The sequence below is a fragment of the Pseudorca crassidens genome, chromosome 7 (genome assembly GCF_039906515.1).
Source record: "Pseudorca crassidens isolate mPseCra1 chromosome 7, mPseCra1.hap1, whole genome shotgun sequence".
Classification (NCBI taxonomy): Eukaryota; Metazoa; Chordata; class Mammalia; order Artiodactyla; family Delphinidae; genus Pseudorca; species Pseudorca crassidens.
The window spans coordinates 5108468-5133016 of NC_090302.1; the positions used below are offsets into that span (position 1 = coordinate 5108468).

The following is a 24549-nucleotide window of genomic DNA, read 5'->3' on the forward strand; positions in this document are numbered from 1 at the left end:
CCGCCGGAGGGACCGCGTCTCCCCGCCCACTGGAAGGTGATTTTCCGGCTTGGCTCCTGTCCCAGCAGGACTGCATAGCTTGAATACCAGAGCTGCTGCAGCCTTGTTGCGGAGGGCGGCCTGGACGCTTTGTCCGAGAGACGGGCATCTTCCTTCCCTTTTCCTTGGTGGCTGCCCGCTCCCCTGCAGTCCGCACCCTTGGTGGCCCCCCCGCTTCGGACCCGCACCTGCACAGCGAGGGAAGCTTGTCCACTACTGTCCACACCCGCAGTCGATGCTCTGCTGAGTCAGGTGATAGTCTAGGCACTTTAGTTAATAACATTAGAATCTATCCCTAAGTATTCCCTCATTCAGTAAATACGTATTGAATTAATTAATTAAATGCCTTGGCTGTTTTTAGAGGAGTTCCTGAGGGTATTTTGGAGGGCAGGAGAGGCTAGCAGACATTGATGGCTTGTCACACAGCGGGACTTCCGGGGCGTCTCAGTAAATCCACACAGAGACCCTGTAAGAGAAGAACTGTTGTTTCCATCCCCATTTTAAAGAGGAAGTGACTGAGGCTCGAGAACTTACTTCACCTGCCCAAGGTCACACAGGCAGAGAGAGAGCCCAGGACCCAAGCCCAGGTCTGTGTGACTTGAGAACGTGCCCTCTAGGCAATTCTTCCGCCTCCCAGAAAAGGCCCCGCCCTGCGTGTGCGTGTAAGCGGGTGCTTGGTTACTGCGGGGCTCACTTGAGTGCTCGACACATTTACGTGGGGCGTGGACAAGAGGGGGCGCCAGTGAGGACGTGTCGGGACTCCAGAGTTGGCATTTGCCTCACTTCGTTCGGGCTGCTGTAGCAAAATACCAAAGCCTGGATGGCTTATAATAACAAGTCTATTCCTCACGGTTCTGGAGGCTGGAAGTCCAAGGTCAGGGTGCCAGCATGGTTAGGTGAGGGCCCTCTTCCTGGTCACAGATTTTTCGTGGCATCCCCCTGGAGCCTCTTTTCTGTGGCACAGATCCCATCATCCCTGGGGGTTAGGATTTCAACATAAGAATCTGGGGGGACTCAGACACCCTGACCGTAGCGGCATTGACCATGAATCATAAACTAGACGGAGTCACGGCCGAGGGAGAGGTATCTGTTAGCATATCTCACAGCAGCACCTGCGTGCTGGGAGTGAGCATCCCACAGGCCCGGGGACCGGACTCCTGCGTGAGAGAGGCCTCAGCCACGGCCCAAAACAGGCTGGCCTCCCAGGACCGGGCCGTCCCATCCCTCCATCCCTTGGCTGGTGCATTTCACTCAAGGTCTTCTCTGCGCACCTTGCCAGCCAGTGAGAGAGCCTTACTGTGAGCGGAGCATCCTCCAGAGGTGAAATGGAGAGTCCCCAAAGCCAAACCCGTCACCTCTCTGCCATCCCCAGCAAGGCCAGGCCTGGATGGCTGCCCTGAGAGGCCAGGTGAAGCATGGTACCTGCCGGGGGAGGGCACTGTGGATGCTCAGGCCCCACAGCCCTCGGTGGGCAGAGCAGCCGAGCCAGGGGTCCACCACCCCCAGCTTCTCTCAGAAGAAGGGATGTGGACGAATCAGAACTGGTAGGAATCTAAGCCTTCGGTGTCGGTACAGCACTTCCACTAATTCACCTGCCTGTGTCCAAGGGTCGGCCTTGAGTTTGTAAGTTAGATGGGGAATGAAATGTGTAAAGATGAGTCGGTTCCCAGGCAGTATCCTGGGTCTGATATAAACCAGCAGCCAGTGGGGCTCATGGGGTGAGAGGGCCTTGGCCTCACCAAGGAGGGGGGAGGAGCTCTAGACTGATCCACACAGCCTAGGAGGGCAGGGCGGGCAGCAGGGGGACAGAGGGAGGCTGTGCCTGTCCCTTGAGTGGCAGCAGCTCTCGGTCCAGTTAACCTGTAAGCACGTAGCTTCGCAAAAACACTTAAGGGTAGAGTGGCTTTGACCTCTGGCTAGTTTAAAACTTCATTTCTTCTTCCTCCTTCTTGGCCGTGGGTTTCAGAAATCCTGAATTTTGTACCAAAATGCAAAGGACACTTGAGTGAGCAGTGTGCATCTTTGTGCTGGGTGGGCTGTTGTCAAGTTCCAGCACCTGTGGTGGGAGTGAGCCTGGCAGGGACTTCAGATTCAGGCCCTGCCTCACTCTCCTCCACGTTTGGCAGGTGTCGGCAGACCCTTTGCAGGACGTGATGACACTATGGGATTCTTGTCCCAAAGCTCGTCCATCTGTCCTGCCGCAGCAGAGCCCAGGCCCGAGTGCGCTCACGGGCTCTAAGGAGCTGTGGGCATCTGCTGTCGCGCCCCAGCCTGACCTCGGGCTTTTCTCTCACGATGAGAATCTCGAAGAGCGTAGCCTGGTGGTTCTAAGGTAGCGTCAGAGGCATTGCACTTCATTTGTTACAAAAAGAAAGAAAAAAGTTTAGGCAGAAAGGGAGATGAATTCAGAAATTTTTAGCATTTTGGTAGCACAGTTCTTTCAACCATTTTTTAAGGCTTATGCCCTTCCCTTCCAAAAGGATTTGAAGTGATTACAACATTTAAAAGGCTGCAGTGTTTGACTTCCAAGGAATAAAACGAGAGAGATTCAACCAAAAAACTCAAAATAAGTAAACATGACCAGGTGTCTGACTGCACGCACTGAATTTAGCACCAGGTTCCTGGAAGGACAAGAGGCATAGATGGGGTTGCGAGGGTTTCATTTTCTGACAAAGAGGACGGGACCCCCATACGGTGGGGGGAGGCTTGCTCTCCTTTGGGGGTACCCGCATCCTGCCCCTGAGGACAGGGTAGACACTGCCCCTTAGACAGGGGCAGTGAGGACAGCACTGGTCAGTCTTCAGGCCCTTCTCAAGGGACCCGTGCCAGGGTGGGGGGACCTCGGGCCAGAGGAGCATGGGGGTGGTTTGGCCTGAGTGGTGGTCCTGGTTAGAATGACTGTGAACGGCCTGTCACGGCTCAGCTGAGTTAATCTAATTACTTTTTCTTTTGTCTGTTTTCTTCTTCCCATCCTCTCGTGTTCGTGTCTGTGTTCCACTCTGACTCTGTAGTATAAATCTGTGTTTAGGTCCTACTCCCAGGATTTCGTGCCTCACAGCCAAGCTTCCGTCCAGCCTTTCCTCCCGTCTACCTCCTCTTCCTCTCCACATTTCCCACCTGTCCACCAGTCTCAGAGCTCTGACTTAGCGGTGCCAACCGTAGCCAGTCCGCCTCCCAGCACCCTGGACGGGCCTCTTTCATCTTCTCAGGAGAGCAGCTTTCATGGGAACACTGTCTGCCTTCCTTCCGAAACCTCTTTCACTGACTCGCCCCAGACGCCTTCGGTGAGAACTCAACACACACACGCCTCCCCGTGGGGCTGCGCCTTCTGAAAAAGCCTCCGCCCTCACGAGCGGTCAAGTCTGTTGCTGGCGTGGGCCCAGTCGCGGCGTGGCTGGACTGAGGGGTGCACAGGTCACCAGGTGAAATCGTAGCCCGTCTGTTTCCTTCTCTGCAAAGTTCCCATCAAACTAGGGATCTGATTTTCCACAAATGGGTTAGTGACCATTTAGAGACAACAGGTTGTCATAAGCATAAGATAGCAAATGCTACTGGTTTTCTGTGTGATTGGTTGTTTCTAGAGGAAGGTGCAGAGATCTCCGACAGCTCAGAAGGCAGTTGCGTGTTTAGTTGCCGAGGTGCTGAGGGTGGAGGGCCTCTTTGCTGTGCTGCGAGATGGGCCGCAGCGCTGCATCCGGGCACAGGGAAGTGCTGCCGTGCGCGTGGGCGGGGACACGACAGGCAGAGGGGCAGAGCAAGTGCAGGCACGTGCAGCCAGCGCTGCAGCGTGGAGCTGTCTTGATGTGTTGCCTCCCTCTCTCCATGTTTGGCCCCAGCACGGCAGAGTGGGGAGGTGTACACCTCCACCAGGACAGCCTGAGTGGCCCTTGACGCCTTTGGGGAAGCTCCAGCAGGAAACGTGGGTCCCCTCTGACAGAGGCAGGAGGTGGCAGAAGCAGCTTTGTTCCCCGACCCTGGGAAGGCATCCCCGGAGAACGGAGGGCACGCCGCCGCCGCTGCCGTCCTCTCCTCCGGTCAGGGCCAGCCCCGTGGCGGGGGGCCGTCACATGTGCGTTCCCTCTCGTCCTGTCTCCCCCAGAGCGAACGCGCCAGTGAGGGTGAATCCGTCAGTCTGTATGCCTCTGGCCAGAGCAGCGAGGAGTAAGTAACCGCGGGCTGCCTCGTGCCCGCGGCCTAGCCTGGCAGGGGTCGGGCCCTGCTTCTGTCTGGCTGAGCCTCCCGGTCACCAGCAGCCATCCTGCGTGAGACCTCAGCCACTGCCCGAGCCAGGGGCCGGCTTGGCTCCGCGGGGAGAGGACAGGGCTTCCAGCGGAGCCTCCTTTGCTTTCGCTCCCGCGGTGTGCTGCTCCTCCAGCCTGGCCGGTGGGCCGTCTGGGGATCACGGGAGCAGCCTGGCCTTGGCCCTGGCCACGTGTCCGGTTGCTCTCAGGGATTTCTTTCTACCCCATCTTCTGGTGTTGGGGCCCGTCTTCTGTCCCTCTCCCAGAGGCAGGGACTCCTCTCTCCCACACTGAGCCTTCCAAGCCAACATCCCCCTCCCACCCAGCAAGCTCCAGGCCTACAGTCCCTGCTTCAAGGAACCTGGTGACTCCACCAGGCCTCCCTCCTGTCGTGGTTGCCCTTGTTTTACTGCCCTCCCAGCGCCAGACGGTCAAGGTACAGTGGTTCTGTTAAGCAGTCAGCTTTCCAGGGTTTGCTGCAGCAACACCTGAGCAACTGCAAAACCTTCGAAACGAACCTTCCCACCGTCCCGGGTGGGGGGCCGGGTCCCTGGAGGGGGCACCGTGAGGACTCCGCCCTCCTCAGGGGCCAGCTCAAGGGGCCCAGTCCATTAAAAGCGTGCTCACTCTCGTTAGGATGGCCCCCTAAGGGGGCCCCCAGAGCACCTAGATATCCACGTGAGGCAAGCCCCACTTCAGGTATTAGCATGTTGTAGAACACTGTGGAATTTTCACTCCAGTGGGTTCAGCCCCCTCCTTGGGAGGTAAGCTGTTTGTCGCCTGGTGTTCCCACCTCACCTGTCCCCTCTGGTGACCTCCCCCACCATCATCCAATTCAGCCTCTGCACACGGAGTCCATTCCAGGCTGGCCTTCCAGAGCTCTCCCTCCACCTGTGACCCCATGAGGTGCTGCAGTGTCCTCTATGAGGACGTGCTGCTTCTTCATACTCCCCCCCCCCCACCCCACCCCGTTCTCTGTTGTGGCCTCGGTGGCAGACCAGGGATGCCGGGGGGCCGTGTCGTCATTGAGTGGATGGGCCCAGGTTCCTAGGAAGAAGCAAGGCTGCTGGAGGATGGAGGGACTGCCTTTGTGCACTCGAGCAGCTAGGCCCTTGGGAAGCATAGCTGTGGTGCTGAGGGCGTGCTGTGACTGGGAAGCTGGCGGAGGCCTGCTGCACACCTGCAGGGCATAGCGGGCAGGGCCACAGTCTTCCAGCTCAGGGGGTCTGGGGCCGGGCCCTTCACTTCCCACAGCCTCTTTTTCTTTGTGTGACCGGTATGGTGATGTCGGCCAGCAGGTAGGGTGTTGGTCAGGGCCAGGTGAGGAAAGGCACGCGCAGCGCCTCGCGGAGCTTGGCCGAGTGGTAGCTCCTGCGATGGTCCTTTCTTCCAGCAGGTGGTCGGGATGGCTTCCTCTAGGTCGGCAGCTGACAAAGGTTATAAGTAGTGGTGCTTTTCACTCTCCCCAGAGGAAAGATGCTAGTCTGAAGAGGGCCCGTGCTTCCTTTGTAATGGACCGCGGTCACGGTTGACGTGTTTACATCTCAAGTTCCTTAGGAACTTGCACTCAAAAGCCACTTGCAGGCAGGAATGCTGGGAAGCAGAGCAGCCCAGCGGGGGGCACCTGTCACACACCCAGCACTGCCTTCTCTTTTCAGGAATCACCAGCTTCGAAGGACGGACATCCCAGAGATGCCTCGTCAGCCGGCAGTGCACCTGGGAAGGAAAGCAGGGACGGCGGGGACAGGTAGGAAGTTACCCACGTGGAGTCGGGTGCCCTGAAAGCATCACGTCTGCCCGCCCAGTGAGAGCTGCCCCAGCTGCCCCTGCGGCAAGCACGCCAGGCCTGCTGGGGCTGTATGTTTACACTTGCGCTGAGCCAGATGTGTTTTTTACAAAGTGAAGGTCTGTAGCAACCCTGCATCAAGCAAGTCCGTAGGCGCCACCTTTCCAACAGCATTTGTTCGCTTCATGTATCTGGTAATTCTCCCAGGATTTCAAATTTTTTCATTATTACTATATTTGTTATGACAATCGGTGATCTTTGAGGTTATGATTGTGATTGGGGGCACCACAAACCATGCCCATATAAGATGGCAAACAATCGATAAACATCGTGTGTGTTCTGACTGCTCTACCAAATGGCTGTTCCCCCATCTCCCTCCCTCTCAGGCCTCCCTGTTCCCTGAGTATTGAAGTTAGGCTAGTTAATAACCGCACAATGGCCCCTAAGTGTTCAAGCGAAAGGAAGAGTCACACATCTCTCACATTTGTTTTTTGTCTGCATTGGGTCTTCGTTACTGCATGCGGGCTTTCTCTAGTTGTGGCGAGCGGGGACTACTCTTTGTTGCAGTGGGCGGGTTTCTCATTGCCGTGGCATCTCGTTGCGGAGCGTGGGCTCTAGGCACACAGGCTTCAGCAGTTGCAGCACGTGGGCTCTAGAGCTCAGGCTCAGTAGTTGTGGTGCACGGGCTTAGTTGCTCAGCAGCATGTGGGATCTCCCCGGACCAGGGCTCGAACCTGTGTCCCCTGCACTGGCAGGCGGGTTCTCAACCACTGCGCCACCAGGGAAAGTCCCTCTCACTTTAAATCAAAAGCTAGAAATGAAGCTTAGTGAGGAGGGCATGTTGAAAGCCAGGAGAGGCCTAAAGCTAGGCCTCTTGTACCAGCCAAACAAGTTGGTTAGCCAAGGTGTGAAGGCAAAGGAGAAGTTCTTGAAAATTAAAAGTGCTGCTCCAGTGATCACACAAATGATAAGAAAGCAAAACAGCCTTATTGCTGGTATGGAGAAAGTTCGAGTGGCCTGGATAGAAGATCAGAGCAGCCCAACGTTCCCTTAAGCCAAAGCCTCATCCAGAGCAAGGTCCTAATGCTCTTCAATTCTGTGAAGGCTGAGAGAGGCGAGGAAGCTGCAGAAGGAAAAGTCTGAAGCGGACAGACATCGGCTGAAGAGGTTTAAGGAGAGAAGCCGTCTCGTAACGTCGAAGTGCCAGGTGAAGCAGCAAGTGCTGATGGAGAAACTGCAGCAAGTTATCCAGAAGATCCAGCTGAGATCATTCATGAAGGCGCTACACTACGCAACAGATATTCAGTGTAGACAGAACAGCCTCTACAGGCAAAAGACACCATCCAGGACTTTCATAGCCAGAGAGGAGAAGTCAAAGCCTGGCTTCAAAGGACAGGCTGACTCTCTCGTTAGGGGCTAATGCAGCTGGCGACTTTCAGTTGAAGTCAGTGCTCATTTACCATTCCCAGAATCCCAGGGCCCATGAGAATAATGCTAAATCTACTCTGCCTGTGCTCTATACATGGAACAACAAAGCCTGGATGACAGCACATCCGTTAACTACATGGTTCACTGAATATTTCAAGCCCACTGTTGAGACCTGCTGCTCAGAAAAAAAGATTCCTTTAAAAATAGTACTGCTCATGGTTAATGAACCTGGTCACCCCAGAGCTCTGATGGAGACGATATACAATGAGATCAGTGTTGTTTCCTTGCTGATAACACAGCATCCGTTCTGCAGCCCCTGGGTCAAGGAGGAATTTCCACTCTCAAGTCTTATTACTTAAAAAATACATCTTGTAAGGCTATCGCTACCATAATTTGTGATTCCTCTCATGGATCTGGCAAAGTAAACTGAATCCCTTCCGGAAAGGACTCACCATTCTATATGCCATTAAGAACATTCATGATTCACGGGAAGAGATCAAAATATCAGCGTTAACAAGAGTTTGGAAGAAGTTGATTCCAACCTTCCTGGATGACTTTGAGGGGTTCAAGACTTTAGTGGAAAAAGTCACTGCAGATGTCGTAGAAACAGCGAGAGAACTAGAATGAGAAGTGGAGCCCGAAGATGTGACTGAATTGCTGCAAGCTCATGATAAAACTGTAACAGAGGAGGAGTTGCTTCTTACCGGTGAGCAAAGGAAGTGATGTCTTGAGATGGAATCTACTCCCGGTGAAGAGGCGGTGAAGATTATTGAAATAACAACAACGGATTTAGAATATTAGCGGCAGCGTTTGAGAGGACTGACTCCAATTTTGGAAGAATTTCCACTGTGAGTAAAATGCTAGCAAACAGCGTCGCCTGCTCCAGAGAAGAGTGTTTGTGAGAGGAGAGCCCGTCGGTGCGCAGACTCCACTGCCGTCTTGCCTTAAGAAATCGCTGCAGCCCTGGCCTGATCAGTCAGCAGCCGCCAGCATCGAGGCAGGCCCTCCACCCCCAGGAAGGTTACAGCTCACCAGTGGCTCAGGCGGGGGTTAGCATTTTTTTAGCAATAAAGTATTTTTTAATTAAGGTGTATGAACACTGTTTTAATTTTTATTGATTGATTGATTTTTAAGATTTAATTTAATTTTTATTTTTGGGGGCTGCGTTGGGTCTCCGTTGCTGCATGCAGGCTTTCTCTAGTTGCGGCGAGCGGGGGGCTACTCTTGGTTGCGGTGCGCGGGCTTCTCATTGCGGTGGCTTCTCTTGTTGCAGAGCACGGGCTCTAGGCACGCGGGTTTCAGTAGGTGTGGCTTGCAGGCTCTAGAGCTCAGGCTCAGAAGTTGTGTCTCGTGGGCTCTAGAGCGCAGGCTCAGTAGTTGTGGCGCACGGGCTTAGTTGCATGTGGGATCTTCCCGGACCAGGGCTCGAACCCGTGTCCCCTGCATTGGCAGATGGATTCTTATCCACTGCGCCACGAGGGATGTCCCTACTGTTTTTTTAGACATAATGCTATTGCACACTTAACAGATTACAGTATAGTATAAGTATGCCTTTTATATGCACTGGGAAACGAAAAAAATTCACGTGAATCACTTTATTGTGTTATTTGCTTTACTGCAGAGGCTGGGAACCGAGTCCACAGTATCTCCGAGATATGTGTGTACACTCTTCCCTTTATTCTGATTCTCAAAATTATGCGTGCTCAGGGTAGAGAACATGGAAAGTATAGAAACGTATAAGAAAATAAGAAGGATAACCGCAGCCCTCAGAAGCCCTCCTGCTGGCACCAGGCTGCCTCTGCTTCTTGAGCATCTCCACGCCTACTCTTCACCTCACACGTTACCCACAACACGTTACCCTAGGGTTTCCTTCTCAAACCCTAGGCCAGCCTTCCTTCTGCCTCTTCCAAGTTCAAATGTAATAAAGGAGTGTAAAAGATTCCCCCCACCAAACTTTTTATTGTGAGTTTCTAGATAGTGTGTGAATTGTATGTAGTGTGTATTTGAAAGTAAGTCACAGACATGACACTCAGCCCCTAAATATTTCAGCATGCCTCCTAAAAAAATTTTAGACACCTACCTGATTACGATATGATTATCACACCTAAGAAGAGTAATAAATTCTTTACATTATCTGATATGCAAATGATCTTCTATTTCCCTAGTTCTCCCTATGTCTTATAAGGCTTATTTTTTGGAACCAGGGTCAATCAGGAGTCATCTCTGCATTTAGTCATGTGTCTCTTTCATCTTTGGTAACATTTCAACATTAGCATGAGTCAAACCTGCCCAGGTTTAGAAATATGTAGTAAATTTCTCCAGTCCACACATGGGAAGGATAATGTGCAGGACCTGGGAATCAGCCCTGCCACCTGCGACTTCACGTTGACTTCCCCTTCGTTGTGAAATGCTCCGCAAATTCAAGCTTTTCCTCCCTCTTTAGGCTAAGGTTCGGCTACTTCTGGAGTCCTGGGTACAGAGCTAAGCAATACCCACTTGCTATTGTCAGGCCTAAACATAAATGGTTAAAGACGTGGTAAAAAGAGCAAGAGACAGGAAAAAAAATAGAAAGCAGTCTCTAGGGGCCTGTCGGCAAGGGCTGCCTGCCCAGCCTACTCTGGCCACCCCTCAGTACCATCCACACGGAGTCTGATTCAGCAGCCCAGGCTCAGGTCTCCCCAAGTGTTAAGGGGTGATGGGTTTTCTAGTCTAACACGTAGTGGCCGTCTGTACCAGACAACAGCAGCTCATGGGCTCCAGCTCCATTGGACCCAGGGGTGCCATTTTTCAGAGTTCAGGTGGCCCCTGCACAAGAAGCAGAGGATGAGCACGCTGACTGGCTAGAAGCGGTCGCTGGGACGTTGTCCTCTTTCCGTGAAGGCCAGGCCACGACTGGACGCTGACGCGCAGCTGAGGCTTCGTCCCAGGACTGCGCGTGGTTTTGCTCTGGCCCATCCACGTTGCCTTACTGAAGGCCCAGGGGTTTTGTTTGTTTGTTTTGTTTTGACTTGGGTTTTTTCGCCCGCACCGCGCGGCCTGTGGGATCTTAGTTCGCCAACCGGGGATTGAGCCCAGGCCCTCAGCAGTGAGAGCGCGGAGTCTAATCACTGGACCGCCAGGGAAGTCCCAAAAGGCCCAGGTTTTAATGTCTCAGATACTTAGGGTTAAAAATGAAGCCTGCGACCACAAGGCCACTCAGTGGCTCACGGGACTGATCACGAGAATGATGGGAATATGGGAGAAAATGCCGGGGAAAGCACGGTGCCCGCAGACCCCACATCCATCTGCCTCGTGTCCCCCCTCTGCAGGCTCCCTCTGTGCTTCGTCTGTTGGAGGTTCTCTCCTCCCCCTTCATCCAAACTCCTACTCAGCGCCTCAGTCTCAGCTTGCCTGTCCCATCTTCAAGCCCTCCCTGCCCTTGGCTCAGGCTGGACCCCTGCCCATGCTGCTGCCCACCTGCCCACCGGCACCTGCGGACAAGGGCCTGCTTCATGCTCCTCTTCAGTCCACTAGAGAGGTGGCCCTGGGGAGAGACCTGGGGATGGCACTGAGATCATGCTGGCTTGTTCCCCCATCCCGCTGGCCCTTTGCCATTCTCTCCTTGAGTACTGACAGTCCGGGCAGTCTGTGGGCCTTGACACAGGTGACTGAGACCATTACTTTTTCAAATTGCTCAGTGGAACCTTCTTGCTCTGCGTGCTTAATCCCTTCCACTTACTGAGGGAGTGTCCGGAGAGAGCAGGGACTGTCCCCAGGTCACACAGCTTATCAGGAGCAGAGCTAGAAACCCAGTCTGCATCCCGGCCTCTTGTCTACCTCCCGGGCCCCTTGTGGAGGGGTGGGAAGCGGGTCTGGGCTTCTCGCTGGAGCCGCAGTCCGGGGAGGACTCATTCAGGGGAGCGGCTGTACCACAAGGCCCCACGCACGGGGCCACGCTACCTTGGCCCCCGGGAGCCGTGGAGCTCAGGGTCTGTTGACACAACACAAACCATTTCTCTCTCCAGGGCCCCAAAGTCACCAGATGCTCCAGAGGCTCAGTCGGAGGAGGAAGTGGACGAGCTGTCCCTCATTGACCACAATGAGATTATGGCAAGGCTGACGCTCAAGCAAGAGGTGGGCTCCTCACAGGCCTTCGCGTGCAGGGTCTGGCCCAGAAAGAGGGTGGGGGGCTTTGAGCAGGGAACCTGGAGGTGTCCCAAACAGAAAGGCCCAAGCCGAGTGCTGACCACCCCAGGTGGCCCTCCTGGGCGGCGGGCTCTGGCATCCCGTTCGTCCTGGCCCCATGCCTGGGCCACCGTGGGTGCTCTAAGACCCTGGGCACATGGGTGACTTCCAGGAGGAAGTGTGCCGTCCCCTTCTCTGACACCTCTGGAGAGTGATCTTGGGCAAGTGACATGTCCTCTCTAAGCCCCAGATGACAGGACTCTGGAGGGTGTTGTGAGAACGAAATCCACGAGGGTGCTCAGCACGGAGCCCGTGTGTGGTAAGCCCTCGCTAGTGCAAGATATTTTTATGTTGTTAATGACAGAATGACCCCAGTGTAGTGTCAGCGTGGGAAGCACAGCTAATTAAGAAATTCCAGGCCTGGCCACCGAGGCTGCCTCCATCCCATGTCTTGTCAGGAGAGCCTCATGGGTAAACGCGGTGCCCGAACCCGGCACAGTAAGAGGAGCTGACCTGAGAGGGCCTCCCGCCCCCTGCTGCCGAGCGGTTCCGGGGACACGCAGGAATGGCTCCCGGCGGTAGCCTTGACCCCCGCCGAGGAGGCGGCCGTGCTCTACACACACACACACACACACACGTGGCTAGGCTGCAGCAGAGAGGAACCGGGAAGGCAGGGCTGGCTGCTGTTTCATGACTCTTGCCAGAAATTTCTTCTGAAAAATCAGGTCCTGGGCGGAGCTGCCCCGTCTTAGCTGGAAATCCAAGACACTTCCAGCGTAAAAACCTTGAAGCTTTGGAGAGGCAGATGCATCTCCAAGAGCTAGAGACACGAGGAAGCTCTCGCGGGGCGTGGTCTCCTTCGGAATTACAGCGTGTGAGGCCGGTGGCTGCAGGCCAGGTTTATGGGTTAAGGCCTCAGTTTGCTCATGTGAAAATAAGACTTTTCCCTTAACTGGCAGGCCACGGTCAGTGTAAGCAACATCGGATATATTGAGCATCTTTGTGACACTTTTCACTCCTCTAAGGAGGGCTCCCTGGAGGAACATGTTATGTGACAAGTGACTCCCCCCACCTGAGGGAGCAGGTGTAGATTTAGGGCAGGTTGCTGCAGCTTCGCGGACATGCGCACACCTGGAAGTGGTCTGCCGCCTCCACCACCATCCTGGGAAGGGCCGGTGCCAGTCCTGCCTGCCTCCCCGTCGGCTCCCTCCGTCCCCTCTTCCGCCTTGAGCCGTGGGTCGGTGAACAGGGAAAGACTGACTGGAGCCATGCCCCCCTGAGCCAGTGGTGTCCTCAGAGCGCTGTGCCACGCGGTGGGCGGGCTGGATGGGCGCACCTGGCCTCTGCAGCCCGGCCACGCTGCTCCCGGAGTGAGGGAGGGCAGGGCAGGGCAGAGAGGACCTGGCGTCTCTGCAACACCATGTCTTTGTCATCTCATCCCTGCTTGTGACTCCCTAAGCGGACTTTCTTACGGCTGCGTTCTGCTCCACGCCCTCCTTTGCTGTGGTTTTGCAGGGCGACGACGGACCAGACGTCCGGGGAGGATCTGGTGACATCCTACTGGTCCACGCTACTGAGACGGACAGGAAAGGTACGGCAGCGCTGGCCGCGGCAGCCTCTGTGCCCAAGCTCCCCGGAGGGGGCTGGTCCCGCTGAACCGAGACGTTGCTCGGCTCCACTGCCCTGCCCTCTCCTCTCCTCCAGCCCTGAGCAGGTCAGAACAGCAGTCCTGGTGCTGCTGGGTCACCGTAGGGAGTGCCGACGTGGGGGACAGGTGACCTGCATTCAGAGCCAGACCCTCCGCTTCCCAACCCCCTCAGAGCGTGTCCTCTGGTGGTGCAGGGTAGTGAGGACCCCAGGATCATCAAGGGGCAAGTTTCAGGTGCAGAGCCCGGCACCTGGTAGGTCTCCACAGATGGTACCTTGAGTAGCGACATGTTCAACGATAGTGCTAAAATTACGTTGATGTGCAGGTGGCTTTTTACGCTTTTCCCGATATTTTGCCCATTATGTTATTCCAGACCGCTGGATTGGGTTTCCTTTATTCCTCCTCTGGGAGCTTCCTGGGGCAAAGGTCCTGTCAGGAGCATCCAGTCTTCCAGCAGCGTTACCTGCACAGGATGGGATTCCCCACTCTCAGCGCAGAGACACCCCTTCGCGTCCTGATCCTTCGAGCGGGCTGGAAAAGCAGGGCCTGTTTTCTGTTGGGTGGACTCTGCTAGCAGAGGAGCTGTCTTTCCAAGTTGTGTTCTGGAAGGAGGAGGAAAAGCAGGGGCTGTAAGGCCGGTGCCGTGACCTTGGTCAGGCGGGAGGGGCCTGCAGTGCACACGCCCCACAGCTGGGCCCGGCCTCTCCCCACACACACTTCCTTTTTACATTTTTTAAATTATTAAAAAGATGATGGAACAGCAATGGTAAAGTAAGGTGTGTAGGAATTAAAACACCCCGGTCATGAAACCCTAACCCACCAATTTCATTTCTGTAAACAACCTGGTCCCTATGTTTTTACAGCAGATTTCCCAAAGTATGTTACACAGATGATTCTGGGAATTTTTAAATTATGAAAGTAGTACAAAAATAATTGTTTGCATTGCTGAAAATTTGAAAATTAGAGAAAAAGAAGAAATGGCTCCCACAGACTCACCACAGCCACGCTTTTGCCCTCCGGGTTTCTTCTGACCCAAGCAGAGTGCGGTCCTGGACACTGAATTTGAATCCTGGCTGTGCGTTCTCAGGCTGGGCCGCTGCTGGGCACGTCCCTTCTCGGCCTCAGCTGACTCAACGTTGTGAAGAGGTTCAAAGTGCCCAGTGGGTGTGAAGACTGAGCGAGTTGGCACATAAGAAGTGCTCGGGGAGTATCTGTTTACATCCCCAGGAACAGCCCGTGCTCTGCCTTCTTCAGTAAACCCTCCTCCGTGCCGGACAGGTCAGAGCTCCAGCCTCAGCCTGGCATGAGAAACAGCTCTCATTTTTCTCCAGTAGTGAAAGGCTGAAGTGGGAGCTGGCCCCAGTCCTCAGCCCTGAGCAGTAAACTGCTGACCTGCCAGGTGCAGCCGGCTGCGGCCCAGGCCAGAGGGAGCCCTGCAGGCAGGGCAACCCGAGGACCTTCCAGTCGGTGCCGACCATGCCTGGGAGAGGAGGCTCTGCTGCCCGCTGGGGCTTGCGCTCGGTTTTATCAGTGGAAAGATGTTGAGGCTGCAATCATTTGTCCCTGGGATGGGCGGTTGAGGCAGAGGCCCTGGGCCACACAGCAAGCTCCTTGGGCAGGTGGCTTCCTGCAGACCAGAGACCACACCAGTGGCTGGGAGACCCCATGGCTCAGGGGGTGCAGCCTTGGACCCCTTCTTCCAGTGGGCCTTGCCCTCCCCTGGACCCATCTCTGCTTCCTTGCCCCTCTTTGAACAGAAGCCCAAATTTGACAGTGAGCTAGGTGGGCTTGGGGTCCAGGAAGGAGCCTGAGCCCAGCACCACTGGCCCCCTGCTGCACCTCCAGTCCGTAAGCTTCCCTCACGGCACCGCACCGCCAGCCAGATCACCCAAGCACACCCCAGGTGCACGCGCAGGTGTTTCTTCTCCTCTCGTTGTCCAGGGTTTGAGCAGCAGGGGCGGGGGACAGGAGCCGGGCTCTGCAGGGCGGGGCTGCCCAGCCGGAGAAGTGGGGTCCTTGAGGTTCCTCCACCCGATGAGTCGTGGGAGGAATGAGAGAAGACAGGGGAAGGTGGTCTGTGTCCAGAAAAGAACACTTAAGTAATGTGTGTGCATGTGCCCAGCTTCACGGTGAGGGCCACAGACTTTGGAGCCGAATCAGGACTCGAACCTCAGCTCCAGCACAGAATAACTCTGAAGTTCACAAGCCTGGCCAGGTCATTTGTCTCCAGGAGGGACCTGCATTTAAAACATGCCCCCCCTTTTTTCCTTAGTGTCGGAGACTGCGTGGTTGGGAGGGTGTGTCATAGCCATAAATAAACAGGGGTCTGTTGTGAATGTGGAAAGGTTGGGGATCCCTGGCTAGAACCAGCCCCTGCAAAGGGAAGGAGAGGCGTTGGGTGGGAGCTGCCAGCCCTAATCCCACTTGACTTCCAGGCTGGCCTCCTCCCAGTGGGCCTTGCCCTCCCCTGACACCAGAGCCCGCACACCTGAGGGTCCAGCGGCGTGAGGCTGAGCCCCTTCGGCCTTCGCTTAGGTCTCTCGCCATGTGGAGATTCCCAAGGCTTTTGTTCCTGGGCTTCTGCCACCTAAAGTGTTACCTGTGACTCGCTTCAGAGTCCTGATGATGAGTTTGAATTGTATTCTCTGTGCCCATGATGATTAAGACTCTCTGCATCACTGTCTTCACGCAAACAAGAAGCTCTCTGTGTAATCAGAGGTGGCATGTACTTGCAGCAGGTGTGCTGCCTGTCTGTGCCCTGCGCCAGTGGCAGGCCTCACTAATCAACTGCTCTTCCCTCCAGATCTGGTGTTGTACTGCGAGGCCTTCTTGACCACCTACAGGACCTTCATCACCCCTGAGGAGCTCATCAAGAAGCTGCAGTACAGATATCCTTGCCTGTGCCTCAGCCCTGGCGCCACACCTCTCACTGCACAGAGCCCCCTGGAGCCGGGAGAGGGGCCTTCGTGCCCACACAGCCCTCGCGCACGGAGCTGCGGGCAGGAGTGATGGAGGTGCTCAGCCCAGCTCTGCCATGGCCCAGCTTTGGGACCTCAGGCAAGGCTTCTTTGAGCCTCACTCCTCGTCTGTAAAAGGGCTGAGTGATGTTATATGAAGTGCCTGGAACATAGGGTGCTGCCTAATGGCAGTTGTGATCACTGGGTGATTCTGAGAAAGAATCAGAAAGAACTGGCACACACTGAGAGGGTGGGAGTGTGCGGGCCCCTGCGGAGACCCAGGTCACTGGCACCTGCGGCTTTGCGGAGCTGAGCCCCAGGGCATTAGGGGTGATGGGTACGAAGTGTGCAGGGTTTGAGGGAATCAGGACTCCAGAGAACCACCTCAGGGGCAGGCACGGCCACTCCCCCAGATGGCAGACCCAGCAGTGGAGCACAGTCGCCTCCTGCCCCTCGACCACATCTACCCAACGGGCTCACCCTTTCAGATACGACTCCCCACAGTAGTGGCCAAGGAAGATTCCCGAGGCCTGGAGGGATGCACTTTCATTGCCTCTTTCTCGGGTCCAAACCTGCCCATCCTGCCAAGGCTAAGGAGCTACTGTTGCAGCCCAGGGTCCCCGCCCCTCAGTGTCCTCCCTCGTCACAGCCCATGACTGCCATCTGCTGGACAGCCGCTGTCCCTTGGGGCAGAAGTCCTGAGCCCTCCCAGCTCTCCCACGCTCTCCCACTCCCTCCCGTGTGCCTGCGCCTCCTCTGCCTCCTGTCCTCCTCTCTCCCGTGCCCCCCCCTCGGGGCCCTGGTCCCTCAGAACTGGACGGCCCCCACGTGCAGAGACTTCGTTCCCTCCCGCCTCACACCTTCAGTGCCTCACAGGCCTCTGGCTCAGCGAATGATAGTAACTCACACTTGTTGAGAACGGCCTGGTGTCGGTTATGATGCTGAGCGATTGCATGGGTAATCTGTCTCCGCTATACCATTTCCTACACACATCACTACCATTTGTTATGTGGCGCCATGATGTTATTTCCTACCGTGTAATTAAGGAAACTGAAGTTCAGCGAGGTTAAGTGACGCGCATGGCAGCTTGGAGGGAGAGTGCCCCCCAGGCCTCTCTGACTCGGCGTCTCAGCATCTGCCCTGCTTGGCGCTTCAGGCATGTTAACGGACGTGTTGCAGCATCGAGATCCTGGGCGCAGCTGGCTGGTGGGTCCTGTGTGCTGCCGGCCCTCGGCGCTGTCCCTGGTGCATGGCTCCTTCCTGAGAGCAGGCGGTATGGAGCCATAGAAGTGTCTGGAGACTTGATGAACACGAGGGCAGCCACGGCCTCAGGGAGGAAGTAGCCAGGTGTTTGAAGGGCAGATGCGCAGGCAGCCTCTGATGCTGTGGAAGGGTGATGGGAACTCGTGACGGGAGCGGAGGGAGACCCCTCTGGGGGGCTGTGCACCTTCCCCAGGGACCCGGGGATTTTAGGGCAAGTGCTTTCTGACCACCTTTCTCTGACTGAGCTCAGCGATGCAGCCTTCAGCGTTTCAGTGGTCACAGGAACCTTGGGTTGATCCCAGCAGAGAGGCAGGCCTGGGAGTGCAGGGAGGAGGTTCTGCAGGCAGGAGAGGTTGGTGGTCGAGAACGGGGTCAGAGAGGTCTGGGCTGAACCTCACTTTGCAGTTCCGCCACCTCGCACAGGTCCTCTGCCCTCCCCGTGCCCTCGTTCCCAGGGTTCGCTCAGGGAAGGGGGTCTGGGGGAGGGCGGCCCTCCCGCGCACTTCCCCGTCCCTACCCGTGAGGGTGGTTGTTTCTTTAACCTGCGCCCACGTACGAGAAGTTCTCTCCTTTTGCCGACACATTCAAGAAGCGCGTCAGCAAGAACACGTTCTTCGTGCTGGTACGGGTGGTGGACGAGCTCTGGTGAGTCCTTCCGCCCCGGGGGATGGAGGGTGGAGGGGCCCAGCAGGCCGCGGGCATCTTGGGGTCCCCGCCGGGGTACAGGCTTCCCCGTAGAGATCTGGGCCTCCCGTCATATTTCACCTGCATCTCCTGGGCTCTGTGCCCACAGAGCCCTGCCCAAGGCCCTGGACAGGGCTCACTCCTGCGCGCTTTAACACAACCCCTGGGGAGAATGGCTTGTCCCCTCAGACCCGCCCTGGCCCGGCCCGGCCCAGCCCTGATTTCCTTGGGGGCCATCCCTCTGGCACGTGGCTTAGACCTTGGCTGCCCTCCTCATCTTTCCACGGTCCCCTGAGTGGCATTTGCCATTTCCAGTCATTGAACAAACACAAAGCACAAGGTCCCTTTCCTAGGTCTAGAGAGCCCTTGGTAAGGAAGCCACCCAGGCCCCGCCCTCCAGGTGTTTACCTTCTGCTGGGCGGTGGCCTTGGTGATTACGGGGTGGGGCTGTGAAACACCGTGTGTGGAGAATACTGTGCAGGGGCGTCCTGGGGCTGTCTGTGGAGCCCAGACCTCATGATGATTCATCACCCCCGTGGGATCAGGAGCTCCCCTGGGGCAGGATTTGTCTCCATAGCCCAGGCCGCAGCGCGGTCCCTCGTGCTTATCCAGTGCCAGTGACCATTTGCTGAGAGAATGGCAATGGGACCACTCCCGGCACTCTAGGATGCAGACAGCCATCCCAAGACCTTCTCTGGCTCTCTTCCCACGAGAGGTTTCCCAGCTCTGCTGGTGGGTGTCTCAGGTGTCTTGAGGGGCTTCTAGACCCCGTGGCACCAGCCCTCTTCTTATGCTGGCATCCCTGCCCCTCACCGCATGGCCCTTGGCCCTTTAGCCTAGTGGAGTTGACGGAAGAGATCTTGAAGCTGCTGATGGAGCTGGTCTTTCGCCTGGTGTGCAACGGGGAGCTCAGTCTGGCCCGTGTGCTCCGGAAGAACATCCTGGACAAGGTGGACCAGAAGAAGCTGCTCAGGTGTGCCAACTCCGACCAGCCCCTGGCGGCCAGGGGCGTAGCAGCCAGGTGCGCCACCCGCCGTCCATCCTGGGCTTCTCCGGGCCCTGCCTCTGGCGAGAGCCGTACCGGCAGCCATCTCTCCATTCCACTTCCTTCAGTGCCCCCCTCCCCGCCCCCCGCCTCACAACCTCACCTCCCGGTTCTGCCCAGGCCCTGCGATGAGGTGCCTCAGGGACAGCCCAGGGGTTCCCCCGGGGCTGGGCCTCTTCTCCAGGGTTACGTTGTATGACTGATCACTGTTTTAGTAGGAAGTGGGGCAGCAGGGCGTGTAGGGGCTTACCAGGACAGGGGACAGGAATGCCTTTCAGGCTGTGGTCAGCACTTAATTCTCTTCCCGGCGCTAACGTGGCAACTTAATTCTTGCCACCCCCTGTGCCATCCTGACGGTTCCTGAGAACCTGTGTAGAGGCTCCACTGGCCCTCTCCCGGGGCCACTGGAGGTTTGTTGATTTATCACCTCTTTGTTGGTGTCTCAGCTCCATTCACATGGCACCATCTTTGTTCCCACTGGGCCCTGAAGGGGGGTTGGGCTGTGCGTTCTCAGGAGCTGAGCTCGCGGGCTTGCGAGTGGAGCCACCCAGCCTGCCGGGCGGAGGCAGGGGGGAAGGCAGGCCCCGTGGTCCCAGGGAGACGAGTGCAGTCCGGTCCTGACCCGCCCCCGACCCGCTGCGTGGCCTCCGTGCTGCGGTGAAGCAAGTCGTGTTCCCTCAGCTCTGAGGCCTGAAGTGCAGCCCCCACCCAGCCCCCACCATTCCATCCACTGACCACTCATCTCGTGCCTCTGTCTTCCAGGCCCGGGACCTTGCATGACTTTCACAGCCATGAGATAGCTGAGCAGCTGACACTGCTGGATGCCGAGCTCTTTTATAAGATAGAGGTATGGCCACGCGTGGGGCTGGGGGAGGGCTGTGCCCGGCCCTGGTGAGTGCAGCTGCTTGTCCCCGAGTGAGAGAAGCCACTGCGTCACAGCAGAGCCAGCGGGCCCAGGCTCTATCCAGTCTACCTGCTTTTTCAGATTCCTGAGGTTTTGCTTTGGGCAAAAGAGCAGAACGAGGAGAAGAGCCCCAACTTGACCCAGTTCACGGAGCACTTCAACAACATGTCCTACTGGTAAGAAGGGGCCTCAGTGCAGAGCACTTCTGGATGGGTGCCTTGTGTGTCCTTCGCAGAGAGCGCCCATGGCAAGGACAAAGGGGTGCCCTTTCATTCCTCCCAGCTCCTTCTGGGGCCCTGTGGGCATTCGTTGTGAACCAGAGACAGGACAAGGGCAGGGACAGGACAGGGCGTGTCTTGCACGTTGGAAGGGGCCACCTGGGGCGGGGGGGGCGGGTTGAGGACTCAGCCAGGATTTATTAGTAATGTCTGCTATCGATGGCGGCAGAGGAGCGGGTGTTAAACTTGCCACCCTGCACTGGTCGTGCCAGTCTTCCCACTGCCAGGTGGCCTCAGGACTGGTCCTCACACTGACTCTGCCTGAAAGAGAGGTAGAGCAAAGGAGTGGCTGTATTAATACTTTTATTTAGCCTTCAATTCTTAAAGCAAAGTGAAGTGCATTTATGTTGTAACATACAGCAGAACTGTTGACTCTTAAAGACGCGACTCAAGGGTGTCCACAGCCTCTCGGCCTCAGTAGGGGATGGTTGGGTGTGGCGGCCAGTAGCAGTCTCATACTGACCCCCGGACACACACACAATCCGTCCCCACCACCAGGGAAACGTCTGATTTGTAAGTGCTCTAAGGATTGCTCTTTGGAGAGTTGGGTCCTCTCCCACTTGCCCTGCTTCTCTCTGCACCACAGGAAGCGTTTCACTCGTCAGCAGCACATGCTTAGCGTAGCAGCCCAGCAGAGGACGAGGTGGTTTCCAGGGCAGACAAGCCGTGCAGCCCTGAGCATGGCCTCCAGCCCCGCCCCTTGCTGGGCGCTGGGGGCTCCAGACACACCCCCTGGGGCCTGCCTAGGAGGAGATGTGGGTGGAGCCCCTTCAGAGACCCGGTGCTCAAGGTGGACTCGGTGCCGGTGCCCTTTAATGGGTCAGAAGAGGGGCACGTTCTCTGGGCGACGGGCGGTGGCCCCTGTGAAAGCACAGGCTGTCGAGGCCACCGTGAGGTCCTTGTGCGAGGCTGGCCTTTGGCTTTGGTTGCTGCGAAGTTTCTGAGAGGTGCCCTCCCTCGTGGCCAGCAAGGTGGCCTCTTAGCCCACACGCCTACTCGTCTCCGAGCCAATCCTGAGGCCACACTCGCTGAGCGTTTCCAGCCGCCGTGGTGCTCACGGTCAGCGCTCACCGGGAGACCGTCCCTCCGCACAGTCAGAGGTCCCAGTCACTGGATCTCTCTGTGGCCTCTTACCTATCCCTGGGGTGCCATGAGCTCCTTCAGAGCAGAGACGGGGGTACACCTGGTGCCTCCCTAGGCACGGGCTCCTGGCCAGCTGGTACAGGTGCCCCCGTCCCATTGCCACCAGAGGCCTGAAGAGAGACGGGTCAGCTCAACTGTCTCTTTCTCCCCTTGGTCCGTGCAGGGTTCGGTCAATCATCATGTTACAGGAAAAGGCCCAAGACAGGGAACGGCTGCTCTTGAAGTTCATCAAGATCATGAAGGTAACTGTGGGCACCCTCCCCAGAGCCCGCCACAGCTGCCCCTGCCTGCCTGCCCGCCCGCCCATCCCTGCCCCCACCCTCTCTCTGCAGCACTTACGGAAGCTGAACAACTTCAACTCCTACCTGGCCATCCTCTCAGCGCTGGACTCAGCCCCTATCCGCAGGCTGGAGTGGCAGAAGCAGACCTCAGAGGTGGGCGGCTGGGAGGGCAGCCGGGAGGGCAGCTGTGGGACGCGAGGCCCGGCTGTGGTGGGACGAGCTCTGCCCCGCCCTGCCCTAGTTTCCTGTCTCTAATCTCCAGTCACTGGGCCCTGCGGGGCTTGGTGTTAGTGAGTGCCGGGGTTGTCACATCACGTCACATCCTGCTGCCTGTACCGCAGAACCGTGCCTGGGTCCCAGCTTCACCTTCTGCTTCCTGCCCTCGACCCGGGCTTCTAGAGGGGCTCCTTTGGGTGCGGGCCGCACTAGGCATTGGGATGTACTGTGAACAGGCTAGACCCGTTATTAGGTGGAGCTCCTCAGGGCAGGTACTACAGGGAGAAGGATGGGGATGGGGTGCTGAGCAAGCATGTGAACGAGGCGTCTGGGCCAGCCTGGGGGTCAGGGAGGCCCCCTAAGGAGGTGTCGATCACACCATGACCCGAATAGGAGCGTCCTGGGAAGGGAGGGGAATTCCCCATCAGAGGGGACAGAGGCCAGTGTGGCCACATCACTGGGGAGAATGGCTCTGCATCACAGGGGTCTTGGGGGGCCTGGCAAGGAACTGGACCCTTATCTTTGTGTGGGTGCTGTTCCTGGAAGAGAGACAAAGCCCACAGGGTTGAGTGTCGCCTGGGCTACCTGGGGGTCGTCTCGTGGGGCAACATAAAGGGACAGTTACGAGACAGTGGTGTATGGAGAAATGGGACATTCACACCAGCTGTTCCAGGAACACATAACAGGCCCTGAGGAGGCAGGGAAGGCTTCCTGGAAGAGGTGACACATCAAGGTGAGAGGCACACAACAGGCGAAGGGGCAGGACAGGCAAAACCCCACCCACGCTGCGTGCAGGAGCAGCGAGCTCGCCCGCCATCCCTCGTGGACTCTGCCTTGAGCGCGGTGAGGCATGAAGGCAGGCTCGGGGCCGGGAGCGACATGGTCCGGTGTGTGCTTTTGAGGTTCAGGCGGGCTGCAGCGCTGAGCACAGCCAAGCAGGAGCCCAGCCTGAGGTCCACCACACGGGGCGCTGGCTGCTCAGAGACGCGGTTCTTTGTCAGCACCACGGAAGGCCTGCCTGTGGCTGGGGCAGGGCGGGGTCTGGCTCTGGGTTGGTGGGGGGAGGGGCCGGGGCTCGGTGCCCCAGCGTTGGCACCGTGCTCACGGACTGCGCGCGTCCCTCCTGCCAGGGCCTGGCGGAGTACTGCACGCTGATTGACAGCTCATCCTCCTTCCGCGCCTACCGGGCCGCCCTCTCGGAGGTGGAGCCGCCGTGCATCCCATACCTGTGAGTACAGCCTCCCAACTGGGTTTGCCCCTCGTGTGCTCTGGGGAAGATACAGTGGGCCCCCATAGAGAAGCCCTCGCTTAAAGGCTTCCAACCCAGACGTTTGTGCTTGTTTGAACTTTAAAAGTAAAACGTGCTCCTTGTTAAACAACTTAGATGAAAGAGGGGCCCAGGGAAAATGGTTCAGTCTCCCCCACTGCCCGGTCCTCCCACGCCTCCTCTCTTCCCTCATCTGCCAGTGGGCTTGTTTAGGCGCACGTGTGGACAGCCGTGTAGCATCTCTCTTCCCCCACCAGCAGCAGCGTGCTATAGTCCAGCTGTCCCCAAGCTTAGCTGCACATCACAGCCACCGGAGGGCCCTCCTGTCACCCCAGGAACCCTGAGAGTACTTGGCGTGAGGCAGCTCAGGGAGCGTTTCCCCAAGTGTGGGCCACGGGCTAAATAGGTATTCACCAAAAAGAATCCCACGTCACATAAGCTTGGGAAATAGCAGAAAACATTGAAGCTAAACAGTTTTCTTTGTGCGGGACTCACCGGACCCCTTAATATGCTAGTGGACGGTGGGAATCTCCAAGAGGGACAGGAGACTCAGCGCTGTCCCAGGCTGAGTGTGCGGCGGCATGCCCCTGGCCTCCACGCTCCGAAGTGTACATCTTGCAGCCACCGGCCCTGCCGTGATCCCTAGCCATCCTGCTCTGGCCGAGCGCGACAGCCCTCCCCAGCCGGGCTGCTGGGGTGGGCGTGGCCATGCCCCTCGGGCTGGGCTATCCCTGTGCAAGAACCGCCCCCACTCACCGCGGGGCTGCGCACCCTGTTTGATGACAGCATGTGACCCCCACCCCGCCACTCAAGTTCGGGGTGGCGTCATTCTTTCCTGCTCATCTGTTACCTGTACCGCTCTGCTGGGCTGGGACGGCTGTTGAAGAGGCTCCGTAGCAGGTGGGCCTGAGCCCGCTTTCCGGAGACCAGAACCTGAGTCGAATTCGCGCCGCCCCTCCCCGCAGACGCGCCTGCGGGTTTGGCAGCGGCTCGGGCTCCGGCTCGCCCAGCAACCGATTACCTGCCAGGCCACCCTCCAGAGTCTAACCTGCTTCTCCGTCCTCCCAGGGGGCTCATCCTGCAGGACCTCACCTTCGTTCACCTGGGAAACCCGGACTACATTGACGGGAAGGTGAATTTTTCCAAACGGTGGCAACAGTTCAACATCCTGGACAGCATGCGGTGCTTCCAGCAGGCGTGAGTGC

The 24549-nt window shown here is 57.2% G+C and overlaps 1 protein-coding gene across 12 annotated transcripts in view; it reads left to right on the forward strand.

The window, feature by feature from the left end:
* The window catches only part of RAPGEF1 (Rap guanine nucleotide exchange factor 1), a 140981-nt gene that overhangs the window by 113452 nt on the left and 2980 nt on the right, over positions 1-24549 (forward strand). For 9 of the 12 annotated variants that reach the window (XM_067742891.1, XM_067742893.1, XM_067742896.1 and 6 more), the window contains 13 exons: positions 3051-3323; positions 5939-6027; positions 11499-11607; positions 13174-13249; positions 16110-16194; positions 18079-18171; positions 19046-19231; positions 20018-20102; positions 20241-20335; positions 21744-21822; positions 21913-22014; positions 23208-23305; positions 24413-24541. In XM_067742891.1, the coding sequence (XP_067598992.1) occupies positions 3051-3323; positions 5939-6027; positions 11499-11607; positions 13174-13249; positions 16110-16194; positions 18079-18171; positions 19046-19231; positions 20018-20102; positions 20241-20335; positions 21744-21822; positions 21913-22014; positions 23208-23305; positions 24413-24541 (1499 nt within the window). The remainder of the gene's footprint in view (positions 1-3050; positions 3324-5938; positions 6028-11498; positions 11608-13173; positions 13250-16109; positions 16195-18078; positions 18172-19045; positions 19232-20017; positions 20103-20240; positions 20336-21743; positions 21823-21912; positions 22015-23207; positions 23306-24412; positions 24542-24549) is intronic. The other 3 variants (XM_067742900.1, XM_067742901.1, XM_067742899.1) reach the window with 1 other exon arrangement.